Here is a 15,196-nt window from a genome sequence, read left to right on the forward strand (position 1 = left end):
TTTCAGACAGTTCATCCAGATTAACTGTTTTCAGCGCTGCTTCAGCAACTCAGAAAAGCTCCCATATCTGCCAGCTTCTGTAAACACCATTTTACTGAACAGGAGCACAGCATTCTGCTTTTCTGCCTTCCTCCCACAGCCATTTCAGCCAGCCCATAACAGGAATGTCTGTGCCAGTTATCTTCAAGCCACAAGCACTGCACAGCAAGCCAACACGAACTCTCATTTTCAAAAGAGGCACTTTTTTATCATTAGCTTTTGCCACAAGCTCCACACAGCAACATCATTGTAGACAACAATTTCCCGTTCAAAAGGATCAATTTTAGTCATGGGGCCCAGTGTGATGTAATTCTGCAAAGCGTCCTTAGCCTGCTGAAAGACAGACTGTTGCTCTAGGTCCCATGTAAAATCATGTTTCTTTCTGGTGACTTTGTAGTTTGGCTTCACAAACTCACTCCAATGCAATGTGCGATCTTTCAAAAGAACCCACAACCCACTGAATCTTTGTGCTGTCTTATCACACACAGATTTTTCATTCTGTTGTACCATTGCCAAACCAAAACCAATTATTTCCTTTACAGCGCCAAATGCACGATTCCTGCAGGAATAACCCACACTCTGTTCTGCTTGTGGGCTGTTAATTTGTCAAAAACATTATCACCATGTGTCATAGTCAACATGTCACTATAATTTCCAAAACATGCATCACTTAATAGCAACAAAACTTTGTCTTTAGCAGCAAATCCATGGCATATCGTGGGAACATTCACATACTCTAGGGACAATTTAGAAAATATAAATTGTCTTTTCCCCCAAACCATTGCAAACTGATTCTGCAATTTCAAATCAATGCAACCATTTTCAAATGCCAATGCCATTCGCTGACTTTTCACCCTCGTGAGTCTTTCACCCATTGTAAACACGGCACAGCTAAAATGCAATGCAGGCAATTTAGTGTGTTCCTTTAAACAGAATGCACCACCAGCACATGGAATTTACAGTTGCCAAAAACAAACCTCTTCAAATCTTTCCACACAGATGTTACTCTTTCTCCTAAACTCGGCTCATTCCCACGTTATCTTCAGGAATGTCAACACTTCAAAAGCATAAATTTTAAAAAGGCGAACCTTCGCCTCCTTATTTACAGCCCCCCACTCGCTAGCACACTGGGGCTGAATCGCAATGGTTAAATCACTATTCACAATTTGCATGTCAAATACTTGCAACTTTTTTTTCTGCCCTCATGCCAAAATAGGACGAGAACTTTTGTCTCACTTTACAATCCAAATTACAACTTTGTCAAGGGAAACCGCATGAAAAAATTATTTCCTAATTGAACATAAATCTTTCTTCGCCTGTCATCGGAGCGCTTTGAACATAGCCATTACCCGCTTGCTCATCACCTTCTGCTCCCTGGCATCATTCCCAAGCAGTAAGTCAGCCACAACTGATTTACTGAAGGGGAAAATCTTAACCACACAAGCTATTGGCCGCGGCAGGCCGACACATAAGTGCTGTCTTTTTGATGTCTCAGAGCTGCAGTGAGACGACCAAGGAAATGTGACAGCCTGCTCCTCACTCTGCACTGTGTTCTCTCACACAATTGTTATTTCACAGCAAGGCACTGCTCTGCACGATCCCACCAAAGCTTGCCACCAATTGTCTTGAAAAGGAGAAAATCTTCGTCGGGTCCAGCACTTGAGAGCAAAAATTACCCAATTCAGCCCAAAATACAGGTTCTATTGTGCTGAGCAATGAACTCATGGTAGTGAAAAATGACACCTTCAAAATGTTTAGCATTTATTAGACAAAAAGCATAAACAGTAAATTTAGCAGCACTTTGGAATTCAAGTTAGAGAAGATTACAAAGCTCATTAGAGCAATCACAAAACTTAGAGAAACACAAAATATAGAGAAACATAGAACTTAGAGAAACATAGAGAAACACAGTCTTACGTCCCTTAATCAGCGCTAGGAGACCCTGGCCCTCATAAGCTAGCTGTTGCCAGCCTCGCTCAGATGACAGCGCTGCAGGGTGCCGATAGAGCATCAGGTTCCGGACACTCGCTCTTGCTTGAACCAAGTCCACAGATTGATCTCCCACCCAGTTCTGGGTGAGTGCACCTTTTGTGCTCTCGTGCCATCAATCAACATGACGCACATTGCCAGAACCTTCCCTGTGCAAAATATAGGTTTGCCCATGGAAAGACCCAGCTCAGTGAATTTCCACTGTGCTCCCTTCGCTGCCCCTCCCAACTTGGAGCCCATCTGCGAAAGCTCAGGAATGTCTTATCAGTGCCTTCTCAGGGAACGAGGATTTGTTTATATAGCCATGCAGAGCTACAGAAAAGGCAGAATATTCTAACAGAACCCGAGATGAATTAACCCCATGTGAGCAAGCTCTACCAGGCCTGACCTCATAGCTTAGTGCCCATAGCGCTTCAAAGATCTAAGCGCTAAATAGGTGCTATAATGCTCCAAACCCTCCAATAATGTCTCTATTAGTTACAGAACTGGGGCCTCTGCCCTGTCTGTCTATGCACAAAGCACAATGTGACCTGCCACCCCTACTAGGCCTGCATATTCCTTGTAGCTCACTAAAGCGTAATAGAGGCGCTACCACACATTACTGTCCGCATTACTTTCAGCATTTAGCACATACTTTGAATAAACTATTGGCTTCCAGCTGCTAATGCTGTCATCTGAAGCCCTAATTGGCAAGTATGGCACTTTGTATTTCACGAGGGTACAGATAACAAGGGGTGTCCTGGGAAACTCTCTGCCAGACATGAGTCCTGGTTACAAGAGCCTTACCCAGAGTCTTTAGCTCACTATCTTTCACAGAGAAGAAATATCCCAAACATATCAGTCTTTGTCCTGCCCTGGGGCAGTCCAGCACCGAAATGCTAGGCAATTCTCCTCTGAACAAGAGTACCAACAGCAACCCCAGACACGTGTTTCGGTCTGGTTGAACCTCATCAGTAGGGTGTAGCTGTGCCTTTCTAAGAATAGTGAGCAAGTGGTCCACGTCTGGATTCCCCTAGTAACTTAGGGTGAGAACCAAAGTTACTTGAAATATGCAGATAACAAGGGGTGTCCTGGGAGACTCTCTGCCAGACATGAGTCCTGGTTACAAGAGCCTTACCCAGAGTCTTTAGCTCACTATCTTTCACAGAGAAGAAATATCCCAAACATATCAGTCTTTGTCCTGCCCTGGGGCAGTCCAGCACCGAAATGCTAGGCAATTCTCCTCTGAACAAGAGTACCAACAGCAACCCCAGACACGTGTTTCGGTCTGGTTGAACCTCATCAGTAGGGTGTAGCTGTGCCTCTCTAAGAATAGTGAGCAAGGGGTCCACGTCTGGGTTCCCCTAGTAACTTAGGGTGAGAACCAAAGTTACTTGAAATATGCAGATAACAAGGGGTGTCCTGGGAGACTCTCTGCCAGACATGAGTCCTGGTTACAAGAGCCTTACCCAGAGTCTTTAGCTCACTATCTTTCACAGAGAAGAAATATCCCAAACATATCAGTCTTTGTCCTGCCCTGGGGCAGTCCAGCACCGAAATGCTAGGCAATTCTCCTCTGAACAACAGTAACAACAGCAACCCCAGACACGTGTTTCGGTCTGGTTGAACCTCATCAGTAGGGTGTAGCTGTGCCTCACTAAGAATAGTGAGCAAGGGGTCCACGTCTGGATTCCCCTAGTAACTTAGGATGAGAACTAAAGTTTCTTGAAATATGCAGATAACAAGGGGTTTCCTGGGAGACTCTCTGCCAGACATGAGTCCTGGTTACCAGAGCCTTACCCAGAGTCTTTAGCTCACTATCTTTCACAGAGAAGAAATATCCCAAACATATCAGTCTTTGTCCTGCCCTGGGGCAGTCCAGCACCGAAATGCTAGGCAATTCTCCTCTGAACAAGAGCACCAACAGCAACCCCAGACACGTGTTTCGGTCTGGTTGAACCTCATCAGTAGGGTGTAGCTGTGCCTCTCTAAGAATAGTGAGTTACTAGGGGAATCCAGACGTGGACCCCTTGCTCACTATTCTTAGAGAGGCACAGCTCCTCCCTACTGATGAGGTCCAACCAGACCGAAACACGTGTCTGGGGATGCTGTTGGTACTCTTGTTCAGAGGAGAATTGCCTAGCATTTCGGTGCTGGACTGCTTCAGGGCAGGACAAAAACTGATATGTTTGGGATATTTCTTCTCTGTGAAAGATAGTGAGCTAAAGACTCTGGGTACGTCTCTCGTAACCAGGACTAATGTCTGGCAGAGGGACTCCCAGGACCCCCCTGTTAATTTACTTTGTATTTCACGACAGAGACAAAAGGAACATCATTAGCAGCAGCATCTTACCTGCAGTCTTCATCTTTAAACACTCGCAGCTACTGAGAACAGCTTCCTCAAATCTGCACGCCTCCCGGACAGAACAACCTGAAAAAGAAAGACAGAGGCAACATTAAAGAAATCAGTAGAGACATTTACAAATTCCGAACTGCTCAAAAGGCTTACCTGACTGGTCGCCTCTGGACATTCCACTCGCGTTGAAGAACACCGCGACCTACAAGAAAGGAAAACACAGGTTAGCAAAGGCAAGACTTCGCAGCTCTGCACATAGCGCTTACTTACCGCATCATAGCGCTCTTAATGCGCCATCATTTACCAGCGGGGCTCAACCAAGCCAGTTCGCCGCGCTGAAGCTCTGCATACCCAAGGGAGAAAAAAAGAGAGATTTTAAACAAAGAAAGCCATGCAGGATAGCAACAAAACTAAAGAACAGCAATAAGACCTACCTGAACAATATCAAACGGGCCGGCGTCAGTGAAGTAACTGGACAGAACTCGCCCATGAAAGACAACGCGCCCCTGCAAAGAAGGCAGGACGGAGAGCATGCCTAATTCTACCACAAGGCAGAACCTTCCCCGCAGACCACATCAGGGCAAAGCTGAGAAGCATACCAGTGAGTAACCCGGCTCGGTGGCGTCCCTGTGGATACCAGGTGAGTGTAACAGGAATGTTGTCGGGTTCACTGGACACTGAACCTGTTTTATGTAAAGTACTGAAGTCATTTTCACGCGCAGTATCTACTTACGTGAACCTAATTCCTCCAGAAGATATTAATGTTAAGTCATGGGATAGACTGAAAGAAAAATGGGAAAATGAGTTGCAGTGCTCAATTTCGGAAGACAAATGGAGGAAGATACTACAGGCAGGTTATAGGAGTAAATTGGATTCGAACTTACATCTAGTTCATCATAAAGTTCTGGGTGGTCTGTATTGGACACCTGTGTGTATGCATGGATTTGTTCTCCTAGATAATGAGGTAAACTGGGGTTATGGGTAAGTGAGAGGGATTATGGTTCACATGATGTGGAATTGTTCAAGATCAATGAGTTTCTGGGGGGATGTGTTAGATCGGTTGGATACAGTATTGTCTGTAAGCTTTCCGAGGACACCCTTGTCAACAATTCTTTTATCAGATAGAGGAAGATGTATGACTGCTAGAAGGTATAGGTGTTGGATTAATAAGGCTTTAATAGTGGCAGTGAAACCAATTTTGCGATTGTGGAAAACTAGGAAAAAGCCGCAGGTGGAAGAATGGGTCAATGATATGCAGTTGTTATCAGATTTTGAAAAGTATATGTATTATAGGAGGAAATCAGGAAGACATTTATTTGGATATCTGGTCGCCCTTTAATGATTTGTATGGTGTATAAAAGTGGGTTTAGTGAATGACATCTGATAGCTGCGTGTTCATGCAGGTTATGACAAATTTAAGGCATGCTGGTTGTGCGGTGTGTCTGTTTTATGTGGGGTGCTTAATTTTTGTTAATATGCTCATTGGATAATTATAATCTTTTAGGAATTACTCATTTAACTCATTGATAGTTTGTACTTTCTGTAAATACTAATGTTACAACTTTTGAGAATTGTTACCTATTGTTGATCCTGTTATATGTTTTATTAGAAAATATAAATAAAGTTTAAAAAAAAAAGAAAAAAGCAGGATCAGCAAATTATCATCCTCTTTCAGAACACTTCTACTCAGATGATTTTCCCTGCCTGGTGGACCATGGTGATGAATATATCCAGTCATGCAACTTTGTAAACTGTGAACATCAATACCCTATGCACAAGTGCAAAAAAGACCTTTTGGAAGCCAGTTAAAAGGGGCAAAAACTCCAACCGTATCCAGTTCTGTTTTTTCTGACTTCTAGTCCTGGATTTAAAATTGGAAATTCCAATCTATAAGACTCAGAATGCAAAGAAAGTAATAGAACTTGCTGGGTATCTTCTGAATATGGGGCAGGTTGGCATGTATGCAAAATTAGCCCCATCGGTGAGTGCACCAGCCAATCAGGTTGATCCAAAACTGGTCTGAATCTCACAATCCAAGCCCAGGTCTGGAACAATCCTTCTGCCAGAAACACCCACTCTCGTGTCAGTTTCAGCCCACCCTTTGCCCACTGCCTTCCGCCTCTGCCCTGTGACCTGCCACCCTCCACCTGAACCACCCTCTTCCCGCCTCCTCTTCCCACAGGCTGTAGGCTCGTGGTGGCATGCATTTTTTGTTTTTTTAATTGATATCAACACCACAAGGGTTTGCTTTGGAGTGCTAATAGAAATAATCCCCAGGTATGGAGGCTGTACCCGGTGGTAACAGGTAGGTCCTGCAATCATGATTATTAACCTGGGCTCTGGCCATTACAACCCCGGTCCTACTCAAACAATCTGAACCCATATAGGAGAAAGCGGACTAAGGTGCCACAAATTGATGCAGAGAAGAGCCAATGTGACAGAATGACTCCAAGATTCATGGATGCCCGATCTTACGTAAATGACCATAGGCTGTGGTCATTCACTTGGCTCTTCTTCCTTCTTCCTCTTCCTCCCTCTTTTTCACTTCTCTCTTCTTCTTCTCTTCCTTTTCCCTTTTTCTTGCCACCTTACCTCGTCCTAAAGTGATTGGAACAGCTTGGATGACCTTTCTTTTCTACATTATTTAGCCAACTCATGATGTTCACTCTTGCAAAAATTGTATAAAAAAATTAAGGCAAGTCAATAAAAATAAAAAAAATACCACCCGGTTCAGCCCCCAGAACAGGTGAATATTGCTATAGAAATACGTATTTTCTTGAAACTTCTAATAAAATAATTTATCAGGGCTGGGGAAGTTTGGGAGGTACAGAGATTAGCATAGGTTGTAGTTTAAAAATCAGGACTCAAATCTTAACATGCAGGAATTGGTTTCTACTGTCTCGGATCATGTACCTTGTAACACACATAGGGAAGATTACAGCTTAATTAGTCACATAAGCTATCGTCGTACATGTCTTACCAAATATGAAGATAATGAGGTGAATTTGAGATCCCTGGAGCAAAAGAGAAGCCCAGAAGACCCCCACAAAAGCACAGATAGGTTCCCGGTCCTGACGAAGGCGACAGTAATCACTTTGTCACTGAAGCAGTCGACCATCATAAAGGGGATATTCTTTAGGGTGCAAGATACCCGGCTGAAGAACTGCTTAGTTTCGTGAATCTCTGCTTTTTACACCCGAGTTCCTGATGTCTTGCACACTCCAGCAAGGGAACAATAAATGGAGAAATCCACACTGTTGACTGTAATATCAGAACTCGCATCAGGCATTTTTTTTACAAATTGTTGCACGTGAGATTGTTCACTCCCGACAGTGTGTCTATTCGAAAATCCAATTGTTCTGCAACAGTTATTTCCTGTAACAGTTGTTTTTATTTTTTTATTTGTCACTTTTGACTTTACATAGCAAGGAATCACATTCTCTCACCCCTTCTTCACAGGGGGTTGTTAGATGAGTCTTACCTTTCTTCCTATCCCTTTTAGACAGATGGCACAGCAGATTGTACCCAACAAAGGGAAAGTTGAGTTCTTCTTGAGGGACAGACAGTTATGACGATAGCTTATGTGACAAATTAAACTGGCAGCTTTCAGAAATGGCACACACCGAATAGTCTGGTTGAAAGAAGAACTCACTTTCTAGTTAAGAGGAACCACCATTGACTTATACGCCTTCTTCCCTCCTATAGGATAGTATTTTCCTTTTTAATTTTGGCTAATCGGTGTCAGATTTACCTATTGCCAGCTGTTATCATGTATATGGTAGAGGGCCGTGCACATGAACTCACGACGTCACTGCCAACAATACATGCTAGATGTATCCTTGCTTTTGCAGAGCAGTATGGTGCAAAAGGATTCTCTCAGCATGAACTGTTGGGCAGTACATGCCCTCCTAGGCACGCAAAGCACACTGAGCCGTTGTAAAATAAGGGTTGCGGTGCATTAGTAGTGCACCACAGCTTTACAATACCTGGCCAATGATGTGAATATATGATGCAACTAATTGGCAAGTGGGCAGTGCCTATACAAAAACAATATTATTGGCTTTGTCGGTGCACTTTAAGTGATGCAGATGAATTTATGGGAAATTATTTTTGGCATAAAACATGTTTGGTTAATTAATAACTGTTAATATTTGTGTCTCTTTTAGTTGTCGTGTCCTCGGGATAGTGGACACGCCTTTCTCATCCATCCAATGAACTGCTGCCCAAAAGAAGATCTGCGGCTCGTGCTTCCTCCTAGAACTTGCAGATTACATACATTAATGAGGTGATGGTGCTCTCAAGATTGCCGGCAAGTTTAGAAGATGTCTTTCACAACGTATCAGCCTTCCCACGAAAGAGGCTTCTTGAACTCCGTTCCAAGCTGCAGCATGCGCCCGCCACAAACAGCGGCACAATTCTGGAAGCCATTGTTCTCAATGTTTTAGGACAAACATCATCTGCTTTGGAGTTGCTGAGGGACCTTCCAAATACCAAAGTGGCCCAATATTTAGTGAAAAAAATAGAAAATGAGGGATTGCAATGCAAAGACACCTTGTTAGTCCAACCACATGACCCTGAATTTCTGCAGACTGTTGATCAGGTTCTCACTCTCCTGCAAAAAGAAAATATGTGGACAGATACTGATCAGCCACACACACTAATATCTAGAACAGACTCTCATCCCTCCCCACTACTGCCAAGAGTAAGTAGCCCTGGAATTCCAATTAACAGTGGTAAAAAGAAGGCAACCCCAGTTTCTGGGTCTTCACGCTACTCGAACAGTGTGGATTCCTTAAATAGTAATTTGGCAATTAGCCAATCTCCTACTGCTTTATTTCTCACTGTGCCTGGGTGCCACACCCACCAAAAGAGAACATTGCGCAAGCTGTGTGAGGACACTACAAGCTACCCCATACAACCTACTGATGGAGGACATGGTCTGATGCTAGGCGAAATGGATGATAGCAATGTTTTAGTTGTACATAATATACACTCTACGGAAAAGACAGCATCTGCTTCTGTTGATTCAGTACTTACCGCAACAAGCATTGAGCAGTATCCAGTGGAATGTACAGACATATCTTCTCCGATACAACTTGTGATTGGAGTAACTGAGACACAAAATATCTGTGCCAAGAATCCACAGGAGACATCATCATTATTACCTGCTCCTTTACTTGAGAACACATGCCCAACCTGGCTGCCAGTAGAAGGGGCATCTCTTCCTAAAGACATGGTGGACAAAGAGAAAGTACCGTCTACTCCCAGCACGCCAATAGAAGACGCCAGTTCTCCAAAAGAAAGGGAAGTCAAGGAGCCACCAGCCCCTGAGCCCTTGCACGCAAATACTCTATCAACTGAGCCAGACAGTGGTGAGAACACATTTTTCAGTTTCGTTATTTTACATGGCAAGGGAGATGAGGAAATTGCCTCTTTGGTGCGAGACACCTTGGAAGGTATAGGGATTGCTAACGGGACCACCTTCCATGATGGGTTTTTACGTCCTGGATGTTCTCTTCTGAACTGCCTGCAAGAGGCAATTGTTAATTCTGCATTCACTGTCTTGCTCCTATCAAAGCGTTGGAAGTCTGGTTGGCCCGATGCGCAAGCCAATGCTGCTGTAATGAACGCAATTGAGAATAAACCTAAGTACAATACAGTCATTCCATTCCTTCCACGTGAGGATCGACTGCAGAAACAAAAAATGCCTTTGTGGTTGAAGTCCCTGAATCCCCTGGATGAGAGCTTGTCCAATTTTCCTAACACTGTGAAGAGAACATTCAATCCTCAGGAAATTAAAAGGCAGAAACAAATCTGGCAAAAGGAAGAAGAAATCAGAGCATTGCAGAGAATAATTGAGGATGATGAAGTTAACAAAGATCTGGCCAGACGAAATCATGAGGTCATTTCGGAACTGATGTCGCAACGAAACTGTTTTCCCCCTCACCCCTCTTATCCGTGGCCACATTCTATGGATGGAGGAGCAGGCATTTTTCCTCCAGGTGTGCCTCCATTTCAGCAGTTTCCCTGCACACCTGGCACTCCAGGGTATTATCCACCATTCCCATTCTGTCCCTTTCCACCTAGCCAAGTATATAATGTGCCGCCTCCTTTCTATCCACATGGTGCTTACGGTCCCGCTCAGATAGTGTACCAACAGCAAGCTGGTGCCCCCCCAGGAACACAGTATGCATCTGCAGGGCAACACCAAGTGATCCAAATTCAGCATGCAAGTCGTGTGCAGATTGGTGACCAAAACCAAATGAGGGTTGAGGGGGCAGAGGAGGAAGCAGAGAGCACTAATGAGGATGAGCAATGTGTATGACTTTTATCAGATCTCATGTGAAAAGGTAATTCAATAACAGGTTGAAGCACATGAACTTGTGGAGAGAATCTATGGCTGTTGGCAGAGACACGCAGATGGTGATACAATAAAAGCATAAACACCAATCAGGAGACAACTCAGTATGTCGAAGTCACAGCATGCAGGAAGCCAAAGGAGTGATGAAGTTGGAGCAAGTTGTACCAAACAAAGGTATGCCGAGAGCGTGACTCCAGCCTCCTGGGATCCGCTCACAGGGTGGAACACCAAGTAAGACTGTGACAAGTGCTTGACTTAGACCCAAAGTAGGTGGTCATTTATCACTGACTGTTAGACAGTAAGAAAATGAAGCAAGAAAATGGAGTTGATGAGAGTCTGTGACTCCAGCGGAGATCCACATAGCAGGGTGCTTGCCGACAGCTGAGAGCCATCAAAAGGATGGAATGCTAGCTAAATCAGGAGACTGCGACTTCATGGTAGAACATTTTGAAAAGTGATCCGATGGCAAGCAAGGATACCAGGAAACAAAATGATGAGATCATGTGATCTGTGTACATATTCAACATTTTGTTCCTTGTAGAAAGTACCTTAATATGGGGAAGATCCTCATGAAAAAAGAAGAAAGAGTGACTCCAAGCCAATCATTGTGTTATGTTCTGCACTGACAGGCAAACGCCAATGAAATGGATCTGGTCAAGAAGATAGCCAATAAGTGGGTAGGGCACCATGTTACATTTTGAGAGAAAGTGATTACATACTCGTCCGTGTGTACATTAACCCTAGAAGAAATTAAGAGTCTTGCTCTTTTAGAAATCTGAGATCATGTCTAGCAAATGTCTCTAGGCCATTCTCTGCCAGTCATCCAGCACATTCTGCCTGCCTCCCACGTTTTCTGTGAGAAAGTCCATGTAATGATGAATGTGACACTGGGCCGTTACATGCAGGGCTCCAAAATGTTCAATGATTAATATCATCCCACAATACAGCACTTAAGCTCAGAGGTATTGGTTCATAGAAGCGTTATTGACAACTGTGTAATGTGTAATCACTAGTAAGGACTTTATGTACTTTGCTTACTTGGCTGCCATTTTGTTGGCCAACTTCACTTAGTGCTGTAGCCAATGAGGTGCCATCCTTTACACAGATACATAGCAGCAGTGCCCTAATGTTTATAGTTGATTTTTTGCAAAGATTGTAGTTATGTTTGCTTTGCATGTCCTTTGGCCCTTCAATGAATTAAAGTGCTAGATTGATCTTTTTGAGCATTTGCATTAAATGGCCAAGGCTTTCTTTGAGTAATTTTGCATAAGAATGTTTGTTTGTGGTGAGATATGAGCTGCAACTCCAAGCTTAGTACTTGAAGACAATCGTTCTACATTGTAGCACATTGAAGGTTCACTTCCTCCCATAGCACTTTTAAGCCTCAGTCATTTGGTCCTGCTACTCTACATGGCCAAAAAAGGGATGGAGAGCAGATTTAACTGTTTCCTTCCTTCTTCTATCCCAATTATGCCTCCTTCTGTCTAGTGCATTCACCAATTATACAGACACCTTTTTAACTTAGGCAGTGACCAAGGGCCTAGGCCAAGTGTTTCAGCCCTGCTGTGGGATGAATCTGATGCTAGAACGTGACTGGAGTATCCGCCTTACTCGAGCTCCTCTTCCTATGGAAGGTCTAGAGTTCCAATCTAAGAGGTTGTTGTGTATTTTGCTGCTATAATGGTGGATTTCGGAAATCAATACCAGTGCCTTGCACAGAATTAACATTCTGGGTATGCTTGAAAATTCGGAATAAATTTGTGATTTAATGCTTTGCCGTGTAAGTGTACCTTTCGTCTTCCTGCCTGAGCTGCATCTAGACTTTGAATATTCATTCCTGAATTCCTGGAATTTCTGGTTGTATTTGTTTTTTTATAGGACATAGTAACTGCGTAAAAGCGTAACATTGAAGGGAGGTAAACATTATAGACAATAATGAAATATTCATCTATGTGAGGGTTCAATCACATAAGCACAGCACATGGCAGGGGAATGAGTACTATTAGTAATCTACTTAAAAATAATGACTGCACAGTAAGGTTTTTTCAAGGGTCCTCTGCTAAACCAAAACAACACTTGAAAGATGCAAAAACACAATTTATATACCCGTGCCTCCCAGACACAATAATTACTCTTCCTGAAAAATATAATTCAAATTTGTCTAATTTATACAACACATTTAAGGTTTATTTTATTTACCTTCTGAAGATAAGTACGTTTTCACGTCAAATAACATTTTTTAAACTTTTGAATCATGTGTCACATTCAGTATTTGTCTCATGTTTTATTTACTTATACAATATGGATAAAATGTTGCAAGAAATCTTAATCTGCCCTCAATAACCAATATCAAAATGGTCATGGCTGATTATACGTAACCAGGAACTATTGATCAGTAATCCAGTCAATGGAATGCCATAATAATTTGAAATGTGTGTCACTTAACTGAGTAATATTAGACATTTTTTCCCAAAATTAATATTTAATGATCTTCTCCCACAGGTTTTGTTCAGATCCAATTCTTATGTTGTTGGCATGCTCAACCCAATAGCTAACTTCCGTCTAAGAAATGCATACGATTGTCTTAAATTGACCTTGTGAACACCTTGTTGCGTGAGTGAGTTCTTACTCTTCCCTACAAACAATCGTCTATTTTCAACAAAGTGATTTACATACATACATTTTTTTTAGCAATTATAAGAGTCACTCGGCAAAAAGAACACTGGCCAAAACACATCTTCAGATCAGGGGTATATTCATGGGTGGTTGGTTGTAGTGGACATTCCCATTCCGTTTCCTGAGCAGGCAGGACATGCAGAGCAGAGGTGCTCATTTGGTTTTATTTTCTCAAGTGTTGTTCCAGAATGACAGATGCACCGAGTCGTGAGAGAAGGGGGGACTAGGCACTACATTTGCAGATTAGGCTTCCAACTATTTTCTATTACATGAATGTCCTGTTCACCCCATACTATGTTTCTAGACAATTCTGATCTATGAATGTCTCATCAAAGCAGGTTCTCTCCTGCTCATCCAGAACCATCAAGGACCACATTGATACCCTTGCTCCAGCCTTGGCTGATTTCTGCAATCACGCTTTTGCAACTGGACCCTTCCCTTCCCCCCTTAAGAACGCCCTTGTTCACCCTCTTCTTAAGAAACCCTCTGCCGATCCTTCCTCTCCGGCTAACTGTTGTCCGATCTCAATCACTCCTTTCATGGGCAAACTCCTGGAAAAGCTGGTCATCTCCCAGCTTAATCTGCATACCAAATCTTTTGGTTGTCTCCACAACCACCAGTCTGTCTTCACAGCTGCCAGAACCATGGAAACTGCTTTCCTCCAATCTTGATTCTAATCTTCCTTCTGTCCTCGTTCTCCTCGATCTATCCTCTTCTTTTGACACAGTCAACCATGCCATCCTGCTCAATCACCTCCGTGACAACCTGGTATCACTGGTCAGGCTCTGGCCTGGTTGGCCTCCTTTCTCACTGACCGACCCTCCCAGGTCCAACTGTGGTCTTTCCTCTCTTCTATCTCTGTCATGACCCCTGGGCAGGAGCCCAGTGTTTCACTTCATGCAGGGTCCCAATGGACCCAGTCTTGGCGCCTTTGGCACCAAGCTCATTTCAAAGTGTGCATGGCACACAGAACACCGAAGGCACATGCAGTAAGGCCGGGCGGGGCCCTATTATCACAGGGAAGGCATGTTCAGAAGACCGAAGAAGGAGCAAGGTGGGGCCACAAGGCAGAGCCTAAGGGGAGTTGCTGGGGCCAGGCTATATAAGCCGGCCCCACCAGCATACTGGCGCTTCGCGTTAGTTTGCTGAGTGCAGCATAATGCTTACCGCCGTTCAGAAGACTCTTACCTGATTCAGCACGTGCGCCTTCAGTCTCCAGAACCTCCAGCACCTACCTGGCTCAACACGTGCATCTCCAGTCACCGGATACCTCAACCATCTTACCTGGAATTAGCCACACCATCGCCGGAAACACCGCCATCCGCTTCACACTCTGCAGTCACTGCGCACGCCTTACCTGAGGCCACACCATCGCTGGGAGCGCTGTCATCTGCTCCCGACTCCACCGTAGCTGCCTTCATTTTACCTGTCTTCCGGAATCCTCTACTGGTACCGCCCAGAAACCTTACCTGTTCTGAATTCCACCAACACGGGGCCTTCATCGGGTGCAGCCTCCACGCGGATCTTCATCTCCGGCAGCCAGTAGGAGTCGGACACCGCTCTCCGGCCATCGTCGACCTGCCACGCATGCAAAGAGAATAAGAGACACAAGGTGAGCGGTCACATAGACTTTAACTCGCTAAAGCGGCACTTCTCACGAACTTGGTGCAACTTCTGAAACTGCCTACTTACCAGTGGTGGGGGCATCGGGCAGACTCTTTTCTCCATCACGCACTCCTGGGTCATCTTCATCACTACAAGGGAGAGAGAACAATATACCGTTATGAACAATATTC

The 15,196-nt window shown here is 44.0% G+C and overlaps 1 protein-coding gene across 1 annotated transcript in view; it reads left to right on the plus strand.

The window, feature by feature from the left end:
* The window catches only part of LOC138573619 (TIR domain-containing adapter molecule 1-like), an 85,204-nt gene extending 72,706 nt beyond the window's left edge, over window positions 1-12,498 (plus strand). Inside the window, exon 2 of the mRNA XM_069649352.1 lies at window positions 8,530-12,498. Within this exon, the coding sequence (XP_069505453.1) occupies window positions 8,652-10,688 (2,037 nt within the window). The 5' untranslated portion in view covers window positions 8,530-8,651 and the 3' untranslated portion in view covers window positions 10,689-12,498. The remainder of the gene's footprint in view (window positions 1-8,529) is intronic.
* The last annotated feature ends 2,698 nt before the right edge of the window (window positions 12,499-15,196 follow it).

The sequence above is a fragment of the Ambystoma mexicanum genome, chromosome 1p, assembly GCF_040938575.1.
Source record: "Ambystoma mexicanum isolate Mex_15411 chromosome 1p, UKY_AmexF1_1, whole genome shotgun sequence".
Taxonomy (NCBI): Eukaryota; Metazoa; Chordata; class Amphibia; order Caudata; family Ambystomatidae; genus Ambystoma; species Ambystoma mexicanum.